General features: G+C 35.9%; 1 protein-coding gene across 6 annotated transcripts in view; it reads right to left on the bottom strand.

Moving 5' to 3' along the window:
• LOC105484936 (centrosomal protein 350) overlaps window positions 1-26,415 on the bottom strand; it is a 160,477-nt gene that overhangs the window by 61,103 nt on the left and 72,959 nt on the right. For 4 of the 6 annotated variants that reach the window (XM_071076405.1, XM_071076394.1, XM_071076414.1 and 1 more), the window contains exons 14-22: window positions 25,442-25,605; window positions 18,862-19,036; window positions 16,252-16,472; window positions 13,250-13,413; window positions 8,806-8,916; window positions 8,248-8,388; window positions 6,851-6,987; window positions 5,878-6,000; window positions 1,796-1,965 (exon numbers count right to left, since the gene is read on the bottom strand). In XM_071076405.1, the coding sequence (XP_070932506.1) occupies window positions 1,796-1,965; window positions 5,878-6,000; window positions 6,851-6,987; window positions 8,248-8,388; window positions 8,806-8,916; window positions 13,250-13,413; window positions 16,252-16,472; window positions 18,862-19,036; window positions 25,442-25,605 (1,406 nt within the window). The remainder of the gene's footprint in view (window positions 1-1,795; window positions 1,966-5,877; window positions 6,001-6,850; window positions 6,988-8,247; window positions 8,389-8,805; window positions 8,917-13,249; window positions 13,414-16,251; window positions 16,473-18,861; window positions 19,037-25,441; window positions 25,606-26,415) is intronic. The other 2 variants (XM_071076409.1, XM_071076412.1) reach the window with 2 other exon arrangements.

The raw sequence follows: 26,415 nt of genomic DNA, 5'->3' as shown, positions 1-26,415 counted from the left end.
TCCTGACCTTAGGTGATCTGCCTGCCTCAGCCTCCCAAAGTGCTGGGATTTCAGGTATGAACCACCACACCCAGCCTTCTATTATTGAGTTTCAAGAGTTCTTTACATACTCTAGATAGAAATCCTTTATCAAATATGTGATTTGCAAATATTTTCTCCCAGTCTGTGGCTTGTCTTTTCATTCTCTTCACAATGTCTTTCACAGAGTGGAAGTTTTTAAATTCTGATAAAGCACAATTCATCAATTTTTTCTTTCACAGATCATACCTTGAGGTGTTACATACCTGAGAAGTCATCACCAAACCAAATGTTGCCTAGATTTATATTTTCTCCTACGTAGGAGGTTTTTAAGGGTTTCGTTCTTTGGATAGTGGCTGCCTTGTGAATTCTAGCTGTCTTGGCTTCTTCAGATTCCTAATTCAATTTTCTCAACTCAAGAAGACCACTGGGCTCCATGCTCTGTAGTCTGGAAACTCCCTAGGCAGTAAACTGGTAGAACTGTAGCACTCATTTGTTTCCAGTCTCTCATGAATCAACACAATTCACTGCCTGAGGCCCCACTGTCTTAAAAATAGTTACTTCATGTTTTGCCTGATATTTTACTTGCTTTAAGAGGGAAGCAGCCTGGGCGCAGTTGCTCAGACCTGTAATCCCAGCACTTTGGGAGGCCAAGGCGGACGGATCATGAGTTCAGGAGTTCGAGACCAGCCTGACCAGTATGGTGAAACCCCGTCTCTACTAAAAATACAAAAATTAGCCAGGCGTTGTGGCGCATGCCTATAATCCCAGCTACTCAGGAGGCTGAGGCAGGAGAATTGCTTGAACCCAGGAGGCGGAGGTTCCTGTGAGCTGAGATCATGCCACTGCACTCCAGCCTGGTGACAGAGCAAGATTCTGTCTCACAAAAAAAAAAAAAATAAATAAATAAAAAATAAAAAATGAAAAAAAAGAGGGTAAGCAAATCTGGTCCCTGTTGTTCCATCATGGCCAGAAGTAGCAGCAGTCCAACTAATAATACATTTTTGTTTTTGTATTTCTGCTAGTCAAGTAAAGCACTGGGCAAGTAATTCAATATTGTTTAAAGAAGTTAAATAAAGTCACTGTTCATGATATTTTAAAACAGTCACTTGAAAATTATTTATTCACTGTTATTGGAAGTCCAGGCACCATGGTACAAACAAGTCATACATGGTTACTGTGTTTCCTTCTAAGGCTTACAAATATTATCTACAATTAAATTTGTCATCAGTGCTTTAATTAGAAACACTATATTATTCATGAGATAAAGTTTAGTAAATATTAACGAAATAAAGTTAGAAATCTCCTCAGCTAAGTATCCAAATACATCACTTTTCATGTCTACATTCCAAAATACTAGAACACAGTTGTAGTCAAGTTGTCTGCCACTTTATTTACTTATTTAATTTTTTTTTGAGACAGGGTCTTGCTCTGTTGCCGAAGCTGGAGTGCTATGGCTCAATCACAGCTCACTGTAGACTTGATCTCCTAGGCTAAAGTGATTCTCCCATCTCAGCCTCTCACGTACTAGGACCATAGGCTGTGCCACCAAGCCTGGCTAATTTTTAATTGTTTTGTAGAGACAGGGGTCTCCCTATGTTTCCTTGGATGGTTTCAAACTCCTAGGCTCAAGCAATTCTCCCACCTCAGCCTCCCAAAGTGCTGGAATTACTGGCATGAGCCATCGCATACAGCTTATTTGCTACTTTATAACAAGGATCCCCTTTTCTCTGGTTTCCGAACAAATGGTTACACATTTATTTGCAAAGAAAGTTACCTTTTTCATCAGGAAGAGATGGAACGCTATCACTTCGTAGAGAATCATCTGCAGCAGTCTGAACCTGTTCATCAATGGAACTCTCTATCTTTTCACCATTAAGTTTCTTCTCATTTTCCTGACAAGATGGAACTGAAGGACTTTCTTGGCGGCTGTTACCACTACTGCTTCTTTTTATAGATACATGGAAACAACAACAACAAAATTAACAAAATAAGGATTATAGCTTCAAAGTAAACTTATTTGGCCAAATGACTGTACTTTATAGTCAAGATAAAAATGAAGAAAGATGTAATATAAAACAGAAAAAGTGAAGTAACATAAGTCTGAGAATATTTTGGAAAAGATGAGAAAGATGAGTAGGAGAGAGGAAGGTTTCGTGTTTGAATAATCATAATAGGCAGTGTTGCTAGGTTATCACTCCCTTTTTTCCCTTCGTTTCAAAATCAAACTTCTGGGAAAGGGAGCTACTGCTCACTGTTTCTACTTCTTTACTTTTCATTAACATCATGGTTTAATCACAATCTGCTTCCATCCCAACTGCTCTACTAAAACTATTCTGAATAAGCTTTATCTACACTTTGAATTGCTAAATCCAATAGAGAATTTATTGCTTTGTAACATTAGATGTTGACAATATCTCCTTTAAAAGCTCTACTTGCTAAACAAAATACAGTAAAAGGTTAGGATAATCTGGATGAAAGCTATTTGAGGACTTTCTATTATTCTTGCAACTTTTCTGTAAGCTTGAAATCATGTCAACATTCTTATATCCTATGACTTTACTCTCACCTGCTTCTCTTCCCAACTCTCTAACAAGCTTTCCTTGTTTCTTTCATTTGCTTTAAATTTTTCTGTCTTTCCTTAAATTGATGGTTTTGTTTTGGTCCTTTTCTAACTTTTTTTTTTGAGAAGGAGTCTCACTCTGTCGCCCAGGCTGGAGTGCAGTGGCACGATCTTGGCTAACTGCAACCTCTACTTCCCGGATTCAAGAGATTATCCTGCCTCAGTCTCCCGAGTAGCTGGGATTACAGGCATGTGCCACAACACCCAGCTAATTTTTTTTTGTATTTTTAGTAGAGATTGGGCTTCGCCATGTTGGCCAGGCTGGTCTCCAACTCCTAACCTCAGATGATCCACCCGCCTCGGCCTCCCAAAGTGCTGGTATTACAGATGTAAGCTACCACGCCGGCCCTCTTTCTATTTTATACTACATGTTCTCCTTGGGCAATCTTAACCATGACTTCAACTACTATCACTTAGAGTGAGTCTCAAATTTGTATCACTATCTTTGCCCTTTCCTTGATTTTAAGCTTCAAGTGTTGAAATGCCATGTGAACTTCTGATTTTGGCTATTCCTCAGCCAACAAACTAAGCATATATTCCCCCAAGTGTTTTCCTTTCTCTTTCTTACATTTCTTGGTTTATTCATTCATTACACAAGCCGGGTTAATATACTTAGGATCCTCAGCACATACTTATTTCTTCTTTCAAATTGCCCTTGCTGCTCTGTCTGCCTAACGACCTATGGAATTAAATAATCAGTTCAAGTGTTATTTCTGAGAAGACTGCATGGACCCCACCCCAACTCTCAAGGAAGCTTTGGTCACTTCTGACCCTGTGTTCATACTTTTTTGTGTGTGTATATTTCTGTGATAATACTTATCAGAATACAATGCTATTGTTTGGTTTAATAAGTTTTTGAAAAGATAAATCTTCTAATAAAGCAATAAGGTAAAAGATGTAATGCAGCACACAGTAAGGGACTTTCAAGTCAGAAGGACATGGGCTTGAATCCCAATTCTAACAATTGCCAGCTATGTGCTAATCATTCACTCAGTAAATTTGTAGTAGATTGCCTATCATGTGCTAGGTACTTTGCTAAGTTCTGATGATACAAGTATGCATGGTACCCTCTTAAGATGGCTACAATAAAAAACACAACAAGCATTGGTGAGGATTGTAGAAAAATTTTACGTAGTGGAAAAATAGTATAAAATGCTGCAGTTACTTTGGAAAATAGTTTTGCAGTTCTTCAAAAAGTTAAACATAGAGCTACCGTACATGATCCAGCAATTCCATTCCTAAATATATACTCAAGAGAAATGAAAACATATCCACACAAAAGGTTGTATGTGAATGTTCACAGCAGCATTACTTACAACAGTCAAAAAGTGGAAACAACCCAAATGTCCACCAACTGATGAATGGATAAATAAAATGTGGGATAGCCATGCAAGAGAAAATAATTTGGCCATATAAACAAAGTAGTGATACATGCTACAACATGCATGAAACTTGAAAACATCATGCTAAGTGGAAGAAGTCAGTCACAAAGGGCCACATACTGTAATGATGCCATTTATATAAAAATCCAGAATAGGCAAATCCATAGAAAATGGAGACAGGAAATAGTGGTTGCCAGAGGAGGGTATAGGGAGTAACTGCTGATGGTTACTGAGTTTCTTTCTGAGGTGATGAAAATGAAGCCCTCAATGAGCTTCTGGTCTAGAATGTAACTGACTAACAAAGAAACATGTACACATAGGGTGGTCAAGACTGTCACAGCTATACTCATAGTGCTATAGGAGAACACTTAGGTGAGAGCTAAAGCAGACGGGGTAAGACTGATTCTTGAAAGGTAAATAAAAGTAAACTAAATGAAATGAGGGGATGGTCTAGAAAGAAGGTATATCATATGCAATGGCACAGAAGACAGAAAGCAGGGTTCTTCTGAGAACTGGAAATAGTTAGAATGAATGGAGTATAGTAAAAGAGGGAAAGCCAAGAGATGGGGCTAGAGATAGACCAAAGGCTCAATTATAAAGAAAGTTTTTATGCCAGGATAAATAATTTGGACCTTAATTTGAATCTTCTGAAGGAATACTGAAGATTTCAAATAGGTGAATAACCAAATTGGCTAGAAATTTTAGAAAAATCACTCTGGTTATCATGTGGCTAACGAATAGAGTGGAGAAAGATTAGAGGATGAGGACAAGTATTAGGAGTTCACCACAGTAATCCAGATGATGGTTGACATGAAGTTTCAGTGAAGGTGTCAGTAAAGGTTAAATGAAAGTCAGATAATTTCAGAGACATAATAGCTACTCAATAACTTTTGGTACTTTTCCCACATTTTCACGTCTTTTAGTTTCATTATTTAATTTTTTAAATTGGTGTTTTACTATACTTGACAATGTCAGTATGTTACCTGTAAAAATGCTGTAAAGTAGCCTCTAAAATCTTCTAATCCGAGATGGAACCATAATTGAAAGCTATAGCCATTCATATCACACTAACTACCAATGACAAGCTATTCAATTTTTTTTTTCTTTTGAGACGGAGTCTCACTGTGTCACCCAGGCTGGAGTGCAGTGGTGCGATCTTGGCTCACTGCAACCTCTGCCTCCCTAGTTCAAGAGATTCTTGTGCCTCAGCCTCCTGAGTAGCTTACAGGATTACAGGCACACGCCACCACCCATGGCTAATTTTTGTATTTTTAGTAGAGATGGGGCTTCACCATGTTGGCCAGGCTGGTCTTGAACTCCTGACCTCAGGTGATCTGCCCACCTCAGCCTCCCAAAGTGCTGGAATCACAGGCGTGAGCCACCACACCCGGCCTATTCAATATTTTTTATAACAATAAAAATTTGTAACATCAGGAAATATGAATGTCAGCAAGGAAATGTACAATAAACACAGTCTTTGAAGGCAGATAAATTAAGGTGCAATTCCTTGATGTATCATTATTTATGTGACCTTGAATGTGTTTCTTAACATCTCCATGAGCTTCAGTTTTCTAACCTATAAGGATAATACCATCTGCCTTGGAAGGCTGCTGTGAATATTATATGCAGGAAGAACAATTTATACAATGCTTATACAATGTAGGTTCTCAAGGAACAGCAGTTACATTATTACACGGACCAACTATTTTGTAAATTGGCTAATTAGGGAAGCCAGCATTTTGAAGGGAACACACTGTTCTATTTAAATAAACAATATTAAGAAATCAAAGAAAGCTATGTTTAAGCCATTTATCAGCGTTTACTAAACTGTACTGACAAATCAAATTGTCTCACCTTCTATCATGATTCTTGTATCCTGAAGACTCAGAATAACTATCGTATGAAGGGGAATACTTTTGATGCTTTGAGTCAAGGGTCCCTTCTTTCCTCCGAGAGAGTGAAACAGATGGACTTTTCCTACAAATAAAATAAAAACTGATTAAACATTCAAAGTCTCTAATAATGGAAAGATTTTAAGTATTGCTTACTAGCAATATGACATGAAATCTTGAACAAATAGATATTATAAAATAACTTACAACACATTAAAGAATGTCTTCTGTTTTACTAGGGAAGTAAACACAAATCACTCCTAGTATCAATGAATGTAAACAGAGACTTAAAATCTAAGAATTAGAAACAGTCAAAATATGATTAAGAAAAACACACACACACAAATATGGTAATGTCACCCAGTCCTGCCAAAAATAATTTCTTTAATGACTTCATTGCTCCTAGAATAAACTCCAAAATCCTAAGTCCGCAAGGTCCTATACCATGATCTGATCCCTGCATCATCTCATACCATCTTCTTTGCTCCCTGCCTCCAGCCACAATGGTCTTTATTTCTTTTCTTAAATATGCCATGTTCCTTCTTCCTTTAGGGCTTTTCATCTACCTATTCTTTACCTCCTTTACATTACTAACTCCTCATTTATTAGATTGCACCACAAGCTTTACCACAAGCTTTATTTCCTCAGGAAAGCCTCCTCTGACCTGCTGGCACCCCCAGGCTATTCAAATTCCTATGTTACATATCTCTGAGACATGTGTTTCTTTCTTTCAGAACACTTAAATCAGTGTATAAGTATTCATTCACTTAACTGAATATTTGAGTAATATTTATCTTCCCTACCAGATGATGCCCATAACTGTATTCCCAACCAAAAATAATGCCTATGACAACAAATACTCATTACATATTTGCTGAAAGAATATTAACCTAACAGACAGTCATTATATATTTGCTGAATGAATGAATATTAACCTATCTGTTTCAGTTCTGGTCCTCAGCTGTTTCACAAAGTCTGGAAGGTGCTGCCGTTGGTGGTCATACAGTATTGCAAGGGGAGCTCCTGAAGCCATGACAGCATCTGAGATATGAGTTCTAGTCAACTCTGCCATCTAAACATGAACACACACCAGAAAGGCAAATGTATTAGAAGGTAAGGTCACAGACTGAGAAGGAGCATAGTGTCTTGGAAAGAAAGATCACTGACTTGAGAGCAAGCAAATTCTGCCACTAAGAGACGAAATACTGTGGACAAGTCATTTAGCCTCTTTAAGTCTCAACAACTTCATCTTGTAAAAACAGAGTTGGACTACATGATTTCTAAGGTTTCACCTAGCTATAACAATCTATGAATTAGACAGAAAACCTTTTAAAGCATATCATAAGCAGTAATAAGCCAAAAATTAAATCTTCCTTCAAGAATCAATTTAATTACTACTTCCTTTCTAACTCTTTGCTGACCAACAGGTGAAGTACATTTCCCTACTCTTAACCACTACTGCAAGTGCTGCATGTACTATTCATTCGGTATTTGTTCAAGCACTACTTTGAGCTATTCCTTTTACTAATGACTTAAAGTGTTTTGAAATCTTTGTTAATGTTGTCTACATTAAAATTTTCTTGAGAAAGGAGACTCAATTTTATACTGAAACGTACAACTCCATAATACCCAACATATAGTAGGTTCATGGATTTCCAATAACCAAGTCATTTTACAAATAGTACTAACTTTTGGTTTAAAAACGTGTAACTGCTAAAATAAAGTGAAACTGTATCAATTACGAATTGTGATATCCTATGTAGAGACAGCAATAAAAGTACTTCTGGCTGTCCCCCTGTTATAGAAAAGACAGTAACTAATATCATTGTGGGTAAAAATGAAACATCTTCACACAAAGCAGATCAGTGGTTCCCCAGGACTGAGATTAGGGACTGGTTGCAAACAGACATGAGGAAACTTTTTGAAGTAACAGAAATATGCTATTTCTGGATTGTGGTGATGGTTATAGGGAGATACGTGTGTGTGTGTGCGTGTGTGTGTGTGAGAGAGAGAACTCACCAAACTGCATACTTAAAATGGGTACATTTTATTGCTTATAAATTATACATCAATAAAGTTCATACTTTTCTAAAAAGCTTACCAGAGGGCGGAAATTTAGAGCTCTTCATCTTTTTTCTGCCTCTGTAACATTCACATGTACAACACACGACAGTCAATGGTGCCTCTTATTTCGATAGGGTATGTCCCCCACTAAAAGTCACTAATTCAAAGTATGCATTTACTAAGATATTAGAAACCCATTACTAAAGACCAAAGTTACTCAGATTGACTAAAAAGAACTAAAAAGAGAAGGGTTCTCAATGGCATCTACCTCACAGATTTGACGTGCTGCATCTGTGGTAAGGCGAGCGGTCTCTGACTGCTGAGCTGCTATTTTACATGTTGCTTCCTGTAGGACTTCAGTTACTTCGTGTTGTGATTTAACCACCTGCTGTAATGATTCTGCATGGACCTTTAAATAAAAGGGGTTTAAAAAAGAAGTTATGTTTTAGTTTCCCCGCCTCCCAAATTAATTTTAATTTATAAATTTATTTCATGTCTTATTTGTAGTAAAAAACACTTTACTACAATCCAGATTTCATGATTTAAGTCTTAACTCCACTGTTCACAAGTTACTGTATCTGTGGATAAGTAAATACAATGTACCTCAGTTGCCATTTCCCTAAACTGGAAATGAGTCTTGACAGTTTATTTCAGAAGGTTGTAACAAAAATCAAATGACATGGAATTATCCCACAAAAAGTACTAAAATTTTATTATTTTTATATATATATATTTTTTTCTCCTATATAATTAAAAGAATGCTAAAGTAATTTCTAAGATACAAATTTAGGTTTAAAAAACAAGAACCTGCTGCAAAATAAGTTACCTGAGCTGCTTTGTTTCGGGTTTCTTCTAATTGTCTCTGACTCTCCAGAGCCTCTTGTTCAGCCTTCAGTTTCAAGAGGGCCAAGTCTCTTTCATGGCGTTGCTGTTGTGCCTTCAAAGTAATGGTCAAATGTTAATTCTCAAATACTAAACTATTTTAACACAGTGACTGTAACACACACCATGCTCTCTTACTAATACAAATCATTTGAAGCAACTAATTAGAACCAAAAGGAAAGAGAGTAAAAAGAATAGTCAACAGCCACTTACCATTTATCAAAATATTTAATGACCACCTCCCATGTGCCAAATAATGTAGTAATATAAAAAATTTCCAGTGTATATAGGACTAAGAATTAATACCAAAAAGCTGGTTAGAAAGCAAAGGCTATAGCACCCAACTTTTTGGAAGACATAAAAAAATGTCTTATGTGTAAAAATAAAAATAATGCCTCACATCTCACAATTTTATGATTCTTTTATTTTGACTTTGAAGTAGTAGTTTCATTAAAAAAAAGATGTCCCCATATAAGGTTTCCTTGTCACCAGGACCCTTTCTTACCACAATTCCACACAATATTATCTATAAATATATATATTTTTTCATCTCCTTTGAAATAGTGCTAAATAATAGAGGTTTTCAAAAGGTGGTAAGGGCTGGGCGCAATAGCTCATGTCTGCAATCCCAGCACTTTGGGAGGCCAAGATGGGAGGATCACTTGAGGCCAGGAGCTCAAGACCAGCCTGGTCAACATAGTGAGACCCCCCATCTCTATTTTTTTTTTTAATTAAAACAAAACAAAAGAAAACAAAAAATTGTGGTAAGGCTGTATGTAAGGCTGTGGTAATGCTCTGCCCAAATCTGGAAACCCAAAATTATAATGTATGTCCAAAGTGGCAGAAAACCTCAGTGCTGACTCAGATTTCAAGGTCAGTATGGCCCTCCACTACAATGGGGTCATTTCCTCAATACAATGATTCTCAACAAAGTTGGCATTAGTCCCTCCCCACCCTCTACCAGGAAACATCTGGAAATGTCCAGGGAGTTTCTGCTGTCACAATGATTGGACAACACTACTGCTATTTAGCGGGAGGAGGACAGGAATGATGGTATCTCTGCAAAATATGGGAACAGTACCACACCAAGAACTGTCTGACAAGTCTTTTGGGAAGAACAAACAGAAAAGGAAACCGAAAAAAAAAAATAGCATCAAAAATCATAAAACATTTGGGAATAAATTTTAAAATGTATAAGACCTCTACAATGAAAACTGTAATACTAATGAGAGAAATAGTCAAAGATTTAAATAAATAGAAAAATATATCATGTTTATGAATTAGAAAAGGCAACACTGTTAAGATGTGAATTCTCCCCAGACTCACTGATCTATAGATTCAATACCATTCTAATCAAAATCCTACCAGGCTTTTTGGTTTTTTTTTGTAGAAACTGACAAACTGATTCTAAAAGTTACACGGAAATGTAAAAAACCTAGAATAGCCAAAATCATCTTTGAAAAAAAGAAACAAAGTTGGAGGAATTATGTCTTGATTTCAAGACTCACTAAAAAACCACAGTAATAAAGACAATATGGTACTGACATTACGGATAGATGAATAGATCAATGGAAAATGAGTCTAGAAATAGATCTACACATAATTGATTACTTAATCATTGATAAAGGCATTAAGGTAATTTAAGTCTTTTTAATAAAATGGTGCTGGAACAATTGAATATCCTTATTAGGGAAAAACAAACTTTAACTCTCTTCCTCACATCAAACCCCAAAATTAACTTGAGAAGGATTACACACATAAATATGAAAGCTAAAATTATAAAGCTTTTGGGAAAAAACATAAGAGAATGTTAGGATATCTTAGTATCTTAGCGTAGGATTTCTTTCTTTCCCTTCCCCTCCCCTCCCTCCCCTCCTCTCCTCACCTTTCCCTCCCTCCCTCCCTCCCTCCCTTCCTTCCTTCCTTTTTTTGACACACGGCTTGACTCTGGAGTCCAATGGCACAATCTTGGCTTACTACAACCTCTGCCTCCTGGACTCAAGCGATTCTCCTTCCTTAGCCGACCTGCCCCCCCGCCCTACAAGTAGCTGGGACTACAGGCATACACCACCGTGGACGGCTAATTTTTGTATTTATAGTAGAGACGGGATTTCACCATGTTGCCCCGGCTGGTCTTGAACTCCTAAACTTAAGTGAGCTGTCTGCCTTGGCCTCCCAAAAAGTCCTCGGATAACAGGCATGAGCCACCACAGTCAGCCCAAAGATTTCTTAGAAAACGAAAGGTACTACCACAAAAGAAAGCAACTAAAAACTGGATTTCATCAAAATTTAAAACTTCTATTTCTCAAAGACACAGTTTAAAAAGTGAAAAGATAAGCCAAGACCTGGAATACAATATTTCCAATACATCTGAAAAGGACTTGTTTCCAGAATATATGAACAACTCCTATAAATCAATAATTAAAAAGACAACCCCGTAAAGAAGGGTGTAAAAGATTTGAACAGATATTCACAAAAGAATGCTCAATAAATACACAAAAAGACAATCAGTCTTATCAGTAACAAGAGAAATGCAAATTACAACCACAATGAGATACTACTTCACACTCAATAGAATGACTGAAATAAAAGACTGATAATACCAAATGATAGCAGGAATGCAGACAACTGGAATTTTCCTATTTATTACAAGAGTGTAAAGTGTTACAACCATTTTGGAAAACTGTACGGCAGTTTCTTATAAAGTTTCATATACCTGACCCAAGCAATTACACTCCTAGGTACTTATATAAGAAAAATGAAAACATATGTAGTATGCATAGAGTTGTTTAAAAATGTTCATAGCAGGAATATTCACAACAGGCAAAAGCTGGAAATAATCCAAATATACATCAATAGGAAAACTGATAAATTGTGATATTAATGGAATATTACTCAGCAAAAAACAGAACAAAAAACTACTGATAAAACAATATGGATAAATCTTAAATTGATATTGAAAATAAGCTAAACACAGAGTTCAAAATCCACTTCCTTTTATACAAAGTTCTAGAACAGGCAAAAATAAACTATGGTGCCAGAAATCAGAATAGTAATTGCCTTTGGAAGGGGGAGTAATTGAAAATGGGCATGAGTCAACTTTCTGGGGTAACAACGTAAGGGTTGTATATCTTGATTAGGGTGGTTCTTACACAGGTATATACACTGGTCAAAACGCATCAAAACTGGGCCGGGCGCAGTGGCTCACGCCTGTAATCCCAGCACTTTGGGAGGCCGAGGCGGGTGGTTCACGAGGTCAGGAGATTGAGTCCATCCTGGCTAACACGGTGAAACCCCGTCTCTACTAAAAATACAGAAAATTAGCCGGGCGTTGTGGCGGGGGCCTGTAGTTCCAGCTACTAGGGAGGATGACGCAGGAAAATGGTGTGAACCTGGGAGGCAGAGCTTGCAGTGAGCAGAGATCGTGCCACTGCACTCTAACCTGGGCAACAGTAAGACTCTGTCTCAAAAAAAGCAAAACAAAACAAAACAAAACAAATCTGATCAAAACTGTACACTTAAAATCTGTGTATTTTATACTATGTAGGTAAGAACTCAGGGTTTTGTTGTTGTTGTTGTTGTTGTTTTGTAAAGCAGTTCCACTAACGAAGAGTGCTTAGACCGTCTCCGGATTTTTGTTTGCTAAAGGAAAATCCACATTATCCTGGCTTTCTCAAACACCCGGATTTCAGAAACTTCTCTTTTGGTACAAATAAAGCTTAAGAAAAAAAAAAAAAAACAAAAAAAAAAAACCCGCAGTATTCTCTCACCTCTCAATGAAAAGAGACAATATTAAGAATGTTTGACTAGGCCGGGCGCGGTGGCTCAAGCCTGTAATCCCAGCACTTTGGGAGGCTGAGACGGGTGGATCACGAGGTCAGATCGAGACCATCCTGGCTAACAGGGTGAAACCCCGTCTCTACTAAAAAATACAAAAAACTAGCCGGGCGAGGTGGCGGGTGCCTGTAGTCCCAGCTACTCAGGAGGCTGAGGCAGGAGAATGGCGTGAACCCGGGAGGCGGAACTTGCAGTGAGCTGAGATCCGGCCACTGCACTCCAGCCTGGGCGACAGAGCGAGACTCCGTCTCAAAAAAAAAAAAAAAAAGAATGTTTGACTAGACGATTTTTATACTGTTAACTAAGCAAAGCAGAAAACATGGAAAACAAAGTATTTGAGAGAGAATGACTTATTATTGTTCTGCTGCCAAACACTGTATCTTTTTAGTGTCCTGATAAGTTTTTCCCAGGACTATTTATTTACAGGTGTTATATGGTAGACTATTTTTTTTCTATTTGGCACAGTAGTTTAAGTCATCATTAAGACTATTTTAAAAAGCAAAGAAAAAAGAAAAACCACAGAAAGCTAAAAAGGAAAACTCCAAAAATACCTTTATGATCTGAGCTAGAGACACACTCTCCTGCTGAGCAAGTGAAATGCCTCTAACTCTTTCCACATCGGACAGTTGGCGCACCGACTCCTCAATGGCATTCAGATAACTGAGTTCTGCTGCCATACGATGATGGAGGCCAGCAGGAGAAAAGCGCTTAGAACCTGGAGGGCATGACAATGGTCAAATGGAAAAGTTAACATGAAATTACACATCAGATTTCTAACATCTGTCATTTTAAGAGCCAAAATAAACTTTGTTTTCCTATGTAGAAAAAACTGGGACTCAGTAAAGCAATACCTTGGAGTTACTGCAGGTTCAGTTCCAGACCAAAGGAATAAATATCAGAATAAAGCAGGTCATACAAATTTTTTGGTTTACCAGTGCATATGAGAGTTATATTTGCACTATACTGTAGTCTAGTAAGTGTGTAATAGCATTATGTCTAAAAAAATGTACATACTTTAATTTAAAAATACTGTACTGCTAAAAAATGCTGACGATCATCTGAGCCTTCAGCAAGTCCTAAGGTCATACCTTCCACCAGCTACTGACTGATCAGGGTGGTTGCTGAAGGTTGGAGTGACTGTGGCAATTTCTTAAAATAAGGCAATAATGAAGTTTACTGCATCGATTGACTCTTGCTTTCACAAAAGATTTCTCTGGAGCATGTAATGCTGTTTGGTAGCATTTGACCCACTTTCTGTAGAACTTCTTTCAAAACTGGAGACAATCCTCTCAAACCCTGCCACTGCTTTATCAATTAAAGTTTATGTAATATTCTAAACCATTTTTGTCATTTCGCTAGGAGTAGATTCCATCTCAAGAAACTACTTTCTTTGCTCATGCAAAAGCAGCAGCTACTCATTCATTCAACTTTTGTCATGAGACTGCAGCAATTCAGTAACATCTTCAGGATCCAACTATAATTCTAGTTATCTTGCTATTTCCACCATATCTGCAGTTATTTCCTCCACTGAAGTTCTGAACCCCTGAAAGTCATCCATGAGGGCTGGAATCAACTTCTTCCAAGCTTCTGTTAATGCTCGTATTTTGATCTCCTTCCACGAATCACAAATGTTCTTAATGGCATCTATAATGGTGAATCCTTTCCAGAAGGTGACCAATTTACTTTGCCCAAATCAGCAGAGGAATCACTATCTATGGCAGCTATAGCCTTACACAGTGCATTTCTTAAATAAGAAGACTTAAAAGTTGAAATTACTACTTGATCCATGGGTACAGAATGGATTTTGTGTTAGGGGACATAAAAATATTAATCTCCTTTTTTATGTCCATCAGAGCTTTTGGATGACCAGGTGCATTGTCAATAAGCAGGAATAAATATTTTTTCAAATTTTGAAAAGAACACTTTGAAAAAAATCTTTTTTTTTCCTGGGCAGTAGGTCTCAACAGTGGGCTTAGAATACTGACTAAACTTGAGTGCTGTAAACAGATGTGCTGTCATTCAGGCTTTGTTGTTCCATTAATACAGCACAAGCAGAGTAGATTTAGCATAATTCTTAAGGACTCTAGGATTTTCAGAATGGTAAACGAGCCTTGGCTTCAACTTTAAGTTGTCAGCTGTGTTAACCCCTAAATAGTCAGCTCATCCTTTGAGCTTTGAAGCCAAGCACTAACTTCTCTCTAGCTATGAAAGTCCTAGATGACATTTTCTTCCAACATAAGGTTGTTTCATCTCGTTGAAAATCTGTTTAGTGCAGCCACTTTCATCAATTATCTTCTGGATAACTTGCTGCAACTTCTACCTCAGCACTTCTTGCTTCACCCTGCACTTTTATTTTATAGAGATGGCTTCTTTCTTTAGCCTCTGCTAGCTTCCAACTTTTCTTTTGCAGCTTCCTCACCTCTCCCAGGCTTCACAAAATTGAAGAGGATTAGGGTCTTGCGCTGGATTAAGCTTTGGCTTAAAGATGCCACTGGCTTGATCTTTTATCTCGGTCCCTAAAACTTTCTCCATATCAGCAATAAGGCTATTGTGTTTTCTTATCTTTCATTCATATGATACCTTTCATTTCCTTCAAAAACTTTTCCTTTGCATTCATAAGTTGGCTAACTGGCACAAGAGGCCTAGCTTTTGGCATATCTTGGCTTCTGACATCCCTTCCTCACTAAGCTTAATCATTTGTAGCTTTTGATTTAAAGTGAGAGATGTGACTCTTCCTTTCACATGAACACTTAAGAGATCACTGTAGGGTTAGTAACTGGCCTAATTTTAATATTATTGTGTCTCAGGCAATAAGGAGGCCAGAGGGAGGGTTGAAGAGGGGAACACGGTGAGTTGGTGGAGCAGTCAGAACACACCCAACATCGATCCATTAAGTTTGCCCTCTTAAATGGACTGGTTGGTGGCACCTAAAACAATTATTAATAAAACAGGAACATCAAAGATCACTAATCACAGATCACCATAACAGATACAGTAATAATGAAAAGCTTGAAATATTGAGAGATTTATCAAAATTGTGGACACAGGGACACGAAGTGAGCACATGCTGCTGGAAAAATGGCACTGATGAATTTGTTCAATGCCATGAGCCTTTAATTTGTAAAAAAAAAAACAAAAAACAAAAAACAAAAACAAAAACAAAAAAAACAAAAAAACCCTGCAGCATCTGTGAAATGCAATAAAGTCAAGCACAATAAAACAAGGTATGCCTGTACAATGTACTTTACTTCTATGTGTGTGCACAGGCACGTGTGTATACATACATACGTATACATATAAACAGGAGTGCACATACGGGACATAGTTTTCAGATATGATTTGACTAATGCTGGCTGACAAGATGGGAAAAAGTCAACATTACTGAATCTCTTGTGCTTTTCAGTATTTAATTTCTGGAAGGTTTTAATACTTGAAAAGTAATCATATTCACTTGAAATAGTATTTCTCTATGACTCAATTGAAAGAAAAAGAATTTTGAGAGAAAAAATTTCATATCGTATTCTAAAAATTACAATTGCATGGATCTACTTACCTGGTATTGGAGCCGCATTCTCTGTCGTTGTTCTGCTGGCAGCCAGGTTCAAATCAGTGAGAGCTGCAGTAGGCTTAAATCCTGTTATAGTTGTAGGCATTACTGACGACTTAGATCTTTCTGAAGAAGCTCCTGGAAGGTCAAACTGCAACGATTTCTGGGAACTTGGTGACAGGGGAGAAGTTGGAGTTTTCTGAGATCTTCCCTTATCTGATGAGACACTAGAAATTTTGATCCACAAAAACATTAGAGGAAGGAAAAGTACTTTGTAAACCTGCTAAATCATTCAAAAGAACAACAAATAAAAAAACTTTATCAACATTAGCTTTAAAAAGTTGTGATTTAGGCATTTATTCGTTAATACAGTCACTATGCTGAATGAACGACTATGAATATTCCTCTAATTGCTAGAATTACAGTGGTGCACAAGCACGGCACAAACCTTGCCCTAAGTACAATGGAAAGGGAGTAGCTTGATTAAACTAGCACTGAACTGTTCCCTCTACAGTGTACATATATTATGATTCACTCGTTATAGCATGAAGCAAAGTCTTCTAAAATAGACACTCTACAGCAATAAAATTGGAGCCATATATGGGTCTTAAAATACATTTCTGAAAGAGAATCAAATATTTTATGTTAAAAGGTAAGAAAAGACAAAAACTATTCTTTTGTTATACCCTCTTGTTAATCCAAGAGTCTCAGAAAAAATTTTCACACTATCCATCTCTAAATACTTATTTCATTTCTTTATATCTACTTGTTAATACATCTCTTTCTTGAACTTTCTAATAGGTAACATAACAGTTTGTAACAACTCTTAAGGCATTTAATTCAGTACAAGACACGTTGCTAGCCTTTCTTTGAAAAAGTAAGCTCATTAAAGGTATTATTTCTCATAACATCAAACATGTTGCCTTGCACTGAATATTTATTTACTGAATAAATTATTCAAAGATACTCTATAAAGCATTTTAGCAGAGTTATATTCCCAATATACCAAAACAAGTTTGCTTTTAGCTTCTAATAAAATGATGAAATAGTTTTCAAAGGTAAAAATTTCTCTTATATCCAGTATAAAAATATTTGAATAGAAGTAGACCTGAGAGGCACCCATGTGTTTACCTGACCCTTAATTTTCTATTCATACTTTAGATAAATACTATTTCCAACAGTCTATTTCATGCATGAAACACAAAAAGAATGATCATTTTAACAAATTTCCATTAAATAATTAAAACACAACATCAAACAAAACAAAGTACTCTGCACCTCACCTTAGGGTTTTGTAAGATGAATTTATATTTGCTGTGCACATAAAATTTAGCTAGACTAGCATTTCTAAAAGTATATTTCCAATAATGTCAATAAGCTTTCCCAAAAAGAAAGAGAAAGAGCTTGGGGACAAAGAGTGACTATAGCCAAACAAGTTTTAAAAAAAAAAAAAAAAAAAAAAAAAAGGAGATTAAACAAGTTTTGAAAAATCTGGACTCCTCCTTATCAAAGCCTCAAATTATTTTATCCCTGTGAATCTCCATGGGTGGGGAAGGGGAAATCTAGATTGCAGTATGGGGCGTTGATGAAACTTATTTGGCTATGGATCGCATTAAGAAATGTTTAACTTTGTAAATTTTGTCAAGTTAAATCATCAGAGTAATTCTTAAGGAAAGGTAAAGTTTTCTAAATTCCAAAATCACTGACAAAGAAAATAAAATTTAATTTTAAATACAGAAATAATGGTATTAATGATGCAATATGATTTGTAACATGAAAGCACTAAAAATGGTAATCTTTATGTGTCACAGTACTAGAAAAAGCCCAAAGTTACTTTAAAAGGAAAAAATAAATCTGTGTTTTCTCAGAGCCTCTACTTCCAAGATAAAACCAGTGCACAGATGAAAAGTCATACGGACAAATGAGTAGGAACTGTACAGCTAGCAACAACTGAAGGTTATTTGTAAGCAACAGACTAAGTGCATCATATATGATATTAGAAAGAAGAAGAAAACAGTATGCAAGCTCCATAATCAGTAAGACTGACATTTTAAATTCTGCCTGAGTGGTCTAGTAAGTTGAGCAGAAAAGTTCAGAGGAAGAAATAAACAATAAGATAATAAGTATGCTAAGTAGCTGTGTTGGAAGAATGGATGAATAGATGAGAATTGAAATAGATAGACAAAAGAAATGAGATAGTTTGTGGTAGCCCAGCGAAAACACTTCAAGTAGAGTTAGGCACTTAGAATTCATCTATGACCTCACAAAGTACCCCAAGCAAGGTAGCTGCTTAGTCAAAAGATTGAGCCAAGAAAACAACTGTAACAACAGCATTCAGCATTGAAAACCGGGTTGTACTAGAGGGAGAGAATTCCTGAGAAAGAGGCTGTAACAGTTTAGATGATACATGACCATGTTCTAATATACAGACCAAGATTAGAGCTGTGAACAAAGCTCTGAAGTCTATTTGTAATATATACAATTTTGTAGTAGCTCAGACATGCACAGTTAAGGAGATTGCTGAGCTAAAATTCATTATATGGATTTTCTGAATATCAATTATATTATAACTTTAATTATATATGAATTACAGTATAAAGCACACATTAACTTTACCTCACAGAATGTCCAGAAAGATCTTCCAAAGTGCTATCTGTATCAAGAGTATGCTCAAAATCTTTAACAGAAAGTTTGCTGCTGGTCCCAGATTTCTTTCCTTGATGGGAGCCATGTTCTGCTTTTTCCTCATCAAGAAATGAGTTCTGAACATTTCCAGTGAATGAATCCAACCCTGTAAAGCAAATTTCTTATAAAGCTGATTCCCAATATTAGAAGTTATTGAGATAGATAATTGACATATAGATTTCAATAAAATAATAAAAAGTAGAAATCAGAATATTTAAAATTTGATCTATATTATATTCAAAATCTGTTTTCCATATCTAAAATAAAGCAGTTCATCCTTCTGTCTCCATTTAAGGAAAGTGAAGTTTCTTCCATTAATTCCACTTGCTATTAATAAATCATTCTTAGCTCAACTAGTAATAAAAGATAAGCATATTAAATAACAATAAAGTACTAATCTATCCCTATGAAAAAGTAAGCAAAAAGAATTTTTTAAAGGATAAAATCCAGAGCTGGGAGAAAAATCATACCAACTGCTAACTGAACTACATAATTCTTTTGAAAAAAGTCTATGGTAAGAACTATGTAGCCTGATTTATAAAAATATTCATATTCTCTGAGTGAATAATATTACTCATAGGAATATATCTTAAGGAGATGACTGAAACAAAAATTATGCATGTTATTCAATGTGTAACTTTGTAACTCAAAGAAATTTAATCTACATTTCTAACAAGAGAATACCTGTCTAAATCACACAGATAATAGTAATCTGTACATTTATATAGAACATTGTAATTCAAATGTACTTCATGTATAGTACCTTATTGCTCTTAAACATGTTATGAAATAAGTACTATATCCCCAATTTACTGATGAGGTAACTAGAGATCTATGGGGTTTAATAACTTGCTTAACAAGGTACTCTGCTTTGGTCAACAGCAGAAATAGGACACACACTCAGGCCTCCTGACTCTAGTACACTATTCATCCTGATTGTATGTTTAAACAGCAGCATGGGAAAATATTTATTATTACCTTTTAAAAAAAGCAGATTACAAAACTGCCTATAAATTTTAATAGTGGCCCCCCAAAATTTTAAATATAAAATACATATTTTATATATTATATATACTATATATGTTTATATATACACGTTTATGTATATATACATATAAATATATAATGTGTACATATACATTAAAAGTTTTTTGTAAAAATTTATTGTAAAATTACTATATATACTTTATATATATACAAAAAAATTTAAGTTAAATTTTAAAGATATATATGGTTAAAGAGCAAAAGAAAATACAAAAGTGAAAAAAATTACCCTTTATACTCATATTCATAGCAGTATTATTCAAAATAGTCAGAAGATGAAAGCAACCCAAGTGTCCATCAACTGATGAATGGACAAACAAAATATGGCTTATACATACAAAGGAATATTATTCAGCCTTAAAAGGAAGGGCATTCTGACACATGCTAGAACATAGATGAACCTTGAAGACATTATGCTAAGTGAAATAAGCCAGTCAAAAAAGGACAAATATGATTCCACTTACATGACATAGCTAGAATAGGCAAACTTAGAGAGAGAAAGTAGAACAGTTGTTACTAGGCGTTGGGAGAAGAGAATGAGAGTTATTTTTGAATGGGTATAGATTTTAGTTTGGGATGATGAAAATGTTCTGGAGATAGATAGTGATCACGATGGCAAAACAATGTGAATGTACTTAATGCTAATGAACTGTACACTTGAAAATGGTTAAATTCCCTAGTGAAATTCATGGAGACAGAAAGTTAGAATGGTGATTGCCAGAACTGAAGGGAGGGAGGAATGGAGAGTTATTGTTGAATGGATACAGAGCTTCAGTATGGGAAACAGAAAGTTCTGAAACTGAGTGGTGGGGATGGTTGTATAACAGTATAAATGTGCTTAATGCCACTGAACTGTACACCTAAAACAGAATATTATTAATCAAATAGAAAGGACTCTATTATAAAGTCTATTTAGGATCCCGAGGCTAGAAGCAAGCTGTTAATACTGATTATCGCTAATTTTTCTACAATAAAGCTGCACTGCTTTCATAATAAGAATGCTTTATTCACTTAATATTGTTTGTTGACAATACATACACAATTTAAAATTTCTTCTTGACTTTAAACAACTAGAAATTATAGACAAGATAATGGTTCTGTGCAAGAAAGGCCTACACTCCAATCAAGGGACCCATATGAAAAGAAAATGCCCTGACATTAAAAGATTGCCAAGTAAAGCCATATTCCATATCTTAAAGCAAAATTTTTTCTTCTTAGGATTACCACTTTAATCTACCAACTACTTTCAACTACACTGGGTAAATTTTTGTACAGAGCATGCAGACACTCTTTTTCACCACCAGATGGAGCATATACAATTAAAATCACACTGATTTTAGAACTTGGGGATGAAGGAGAAACTAAGTTTAAGAAGATGCTGTGGAAAGTGAAATCTATCAGGATTTTTCTGGTACTGCAGGTGAGGATTAGGGAAACTGAAAGCCACAAAACACTACCTATACTTCATCTAATCTGTTTTAGATGATAATGTTTTAAACCTACATTAAATCATATTATTAATACACATATACTCAATATATCATGATTTTTTCTTTTTTTTGAGACAGGTCTCGCTCTGTTGCCCAGGCTGGAGTGCAGTAGCATGATCATGGCTCACTGCAGCCTCAATTTCAGGGACTCAACTGATCCTTCCACCTGAGCCTCTCCAATAGCTGGGGCTACAGGTGTATGCCACCATGCCTGGATAATTTTTCTATTTTTTCTAAACACAGGGCTTCATCATGTTGCCCAGGCTGGTCTCGAACTACAGGATTTTGAACTCCTGCATCAAATGATCCACCCCTCTCAGCCTCACAAAATGCTGTGATTTTAGGAGTGAGCTATCACGCCCAGCCTATATCATGATATTTTAAAATTGTGCAGTATACCATAGCAGAAGATAGACTGGATTTGGGAGTCAGAAGTCAGAATCTGGGCTTTGCCAATAACAAGTTAGTGACCTTAGGTGAGACACTAACTTAGCCAACACTAACAATTGCAAAATAAAAGAATTGAGCAAGATCAGCATTTCCCAAACTGTGTTCAGCTGAATTCTAATGCCATAAAATGATGATTGATGATTCTGTGGTCAAAATACACTTGGAAAATGCTTCATACTACAGCCTCATCCTTATCCTAAAATAAGTAATGCACTAGCATATTTATAGTGTTTTTGAGTCTTACAGGAAAGAATCTTGTTTCACTCTAAAATAATTTCCCAAATTTATGGAACCATGGAGCTCTTTTATTCTCAGAACACAAAACAGTCTATACCACTAAAATTGTATTTCACAAGAAAATACAGAGTTTGGGAAGTGCTGGTAAAATGATGTCTAAACGTCCTACAAAGACTTTCAGAACACTTCCAAACTGCTTGTATTAGGTTAACGATTTAAAAATAATTTCTCCTAGCACTCTCATTGGAAGTATAAACTGGCACTAACTTTCTGAAAGGCTATTTGGCAAAATGTACCACATTTTAAACATGGCATATTATTTGCCCCATTATCTCACCTCTAGGATTTTCCCCTATAGGAAAAAACCCGACTAATGCATAAAGATGTATTTACAAGGATATTCAATGCAGTAGTATTTATAACAGAATAAAGAAAAAAGAAAATAACCTAAATATCCAGCAATGGGGAAACAGTTAAATAAATTATAATATATTCAAATAACAAGCCAGGTGTGGTGGCTCACGCCTATAATCCCAGCAGTCTGGGAAGCTAAAACAGATGAATTGCTTAAGCCCAGGAGTTTGAGACCAGCCCTGATAATATGGCAGAAGCCGTCACTACAAACAAAAAGGAAAAATTAGCCACGTGGGGTGGTGTGTGCCTGTAATCCCAGCTACCTGGGAGGCTGAGGTGGAAGGATTGATGGAGCCCAGGATGTTGAGGCTACGGCGAGCCATAAGCTGTGATCACACCACTGTACTCCAGCCTGGGTGACAGAGTGAGACCCTATCTCAAAAAACAAAACAAAAAAGCAAAAACAGAATAGTATTCTGTTACTTAATGGGTCTAGAGTTTGTTTAGTGGGTAATCCTCACAAATAGTAATCCATATTTACTGACAAAAAAAGATACCCATACCCTATAGACAGAATAAAATTGCATGTAAAATGTGATCCCATACACATAAAATTTCCTATTTGTGTGTGCCTACAAATTGTCTGGAAGGACTCTTACTAAAAATGTTAACATTTCACACCCATTAGGATGTCCTATTAACAAAAAAGCAGAAAATATGAAGTGTTGGCATAAATGTAGACAAAATAGAACCCTGTGTATTGCTGGTGGGAATGTAAAATGGTACAACTGCTATAGAAAACATTATGGCAGTTCCTCAAAAAATTAAACATGGCATTACCATTTGATCTAGCAGTTCTGTATCTGGGTTAAAGCAGGGATTCAAATAGGGTATTTGTACACCAGTGTTCATAGCAACATCATTCACAATAGCTAAAAGGTGGAAAATACCAAAATGTCCATCAACAGATTAATGGACAAACAAAATATGGCATATACACAGCATGGAATATTATTCAGCAATAAAAATAAATTCTGATACATGCTGTACATAGATGAACGGTGAGTCAGATATTATGCTAAGTGAAATAAGCCAGATAAAAAAGACAAATACTGTATTATTCCACTTATATGAAGTACCTAGAGTAGTCAAATTCATAGGGACAGAAAACACAAGAATGGTTACCAGCGACTGAGGAACAGAGGAATGGAGTTATTATTTCCTGGGTACAGAGTTCAGTAGGGGAATATGAAAAATTTCTGGAGAGACAGTGGTGATGCTTGCAACAATAATGTGCATGTACTTAATGTCACTGAACTGTGTATTTGAAAATGGTTAAAATGATAAATTTTATGTTATGTATATTTTACCACAATTAAAATAGGCAGAGGGCAGTGGCTCATGCCTATAATCACAACACTTTGGGAGGCTGAGGCAGAAGGATTGCTTGAGCCCAGGAGTTTGAGACCAGCCTGGGCAACAAAGTGAGGCCCTCGTCTCTGCAAAATAAATAAGATAAAATGAAATAAATAAAATACTTTTTTTTTTTGAGACGGAGTCTCGCTCAGGCTGGAGTGCAATGGTGCAATCTCGGCTCACTGCAACCTCCGCCTCCTGGGTTCAAGCGATCCTCCCGCCTCAGCCTCCCGAGTAGCTGGGATTATAGACACCCACCATCATGCCTGGCTAATTTTTGTACCTTTAGAGACAGGGTTTCACCATATTGGCCAGGCTGGTTTAAATGTTAACATCCGTTATCTCTAAGAGAAAGAACTAGAGGTGATTTACTTTTAAAATACAGGTTTCTATATTTATTGATGTCTTCCTCCTATTCCTGTTCCTTCCACCCCCTGAAGCCTTTTAGCTGAACAAGCAGGATTTATTTTATGTATTTATTTTTTATTTTATGTTCTGGGATACATGTGCAGAACGTGCAGGTTTTTACAGAGGTATGCATGTGCCATGGTGGTTTGCTACACCTATCAACCCATCATCTAGGTTTTAAGCCCCACATGCATTAGGTATTTGTCCTAATGCTCTCCCTTCCCTTGCCCCCCGACCCCGACAGGTCCCAGTGTGTGATGATCCTTTCCCAGTGTCCGTGTGTTTGCATTGTTCAACTCCCGCTTATGAATGAGAACACACGGTGTTTGGTTTTCTGTTCCTGTGTTAGTCTGCTGAGAATGACAGCTTCCAGCTTCCAGAAAACACATTTTTGGAAGCAAGAAGCAAAATCATTCCCATAGCTAGACACCATCCTGTGAGTTTACAAAGCCTTTGCCTAATCACTTTATACAGTGATTATCCGTCTCCGTAGGCCTATGGAGCAAATTTAAGCCAAGAGTAGAAATTAGGACATTGAAGGGTATCTCAATCACTCAAAAATATTTACTGAACGCCAATGAGTCAGCTACAGTGCTGGGTACCAGAATGTACACATTATCTCCCTTAACTTCATATGAGCTTGAAAATTACCATATAAAGTATCTATTATCTCTACCTTATAGATAAGGAAATCTGGGTATTATATTTAATGATACTCAGAGATGTATATACTATTAAGTTTTTTTAAAAACCCAACTGCAAAGCAATTATTTACATTTGTTTTTAAAATAAAGTCGTGTGTGTATAATTTTATGTATACATCAAAAATGTTAATAGTAGCTAATCTCTGAACAGAAGGCTCAAAGGAAATTTGTCTTTCCTTGAAGAGTGTTTATCTCTAATTTTTAATTTTTTATCACTGCAAATGTATTCCTTTTGTATTAAGGAAAAGATTCATAATGTTATATATCAAAAGGTATTACTATAATGACAAATATGAAAGTTAATTACTGTAAGAAATTCTAACTTCTTATGGGATCAAATCACAACTTTAGATTACTACAACAAAATCATTGGTAAGAGAAAAAGTTACCATGTGGAATTCCACTTACATTCTATCTTTTCCTTTTTTCCTTTCTTTCCTTTAGAAGAAGTAGATGAACGAGATGATGCAGCAGACTGGGCTCCTGATGAATGCTGGGAGGTAACATCCACAGAGGAAGGATCATAGGCAGACTTTCTGTTAGAATGGTCCTCCTGAGGGCCTGAAGTGCTACTGTCAAAGAATAAATAATAGTAGTTCTAGAAAGAAAAGTCTTACAACACAGCTAAATTAAAGATATTTACAAAATCTATTTAATCACTAGGAGAATATAACTACAATCAAAGACGGCTTCCACTTTATTATTGATTTTTTTAACCACCATCAACCTGGATTGTTCCCTATGGTTCAACTTGTTACTAAGAAAAATCTCAGGTAAGTGAAACCAATAAAAACTAATATTCAGAGAAAAGTATATAATGTTGAATACTGGAATGGCCTCAATTTCTATTCAAATTTATAATTTATTAATTATAACTATTTCTCCTCTTATAATCTTATGGAGAACAATAACTTAACATGTTCTTCCTCTACCTGGAAATAAAATGCATCAAATCATATTGATTGGTGATATTAAATGTCACCATAATTAAATCATTGAAAGTTTTTATTTAAAAATTTGATATTTTCTTTAGAGCTCAAAACTTAAAACTATGCTTTTTCTCATATAATTTTCATACCTATTCCTACTAATCTAATTACATTTAACTAATTTTTATAAGATTACCTAATAATTTTACATGGATTACAATTTGTAATATTTGAAAAAGATGATATTAAGTATGAATAATTACAGATAAATGTATACGGTAGCAAAATATAGGGAGAAAATTCTCTCCAACAAAGTCTGATTCACTTACTATGTGACTATGTACAAGTAATTTAACCTCTGCTTCAGTTTGCTCTCTAAAACAGAAACGGTAACAACAATACTTTCCACATCAGGCTATTATAAAAATGAGTTAATATAGGTAAAGTCTTTCA

Source organism: Macaca nemestrina, chromosome 1, assembly GCF_043159975.1.
Source record: "Macaca nemestrina isolate mMacNem1 chromosome 1, mMacNem.hap1, whole genome shotgun sequence".
NCBI lineage: Eukaryota > Metazoa > Chordata > Mammalia > Primates > Cercopithecidae > Macaca > Macaca nemestrina.
This window is presented reverse-complemented; position numbering and strand designations above follow the sequence as displayed.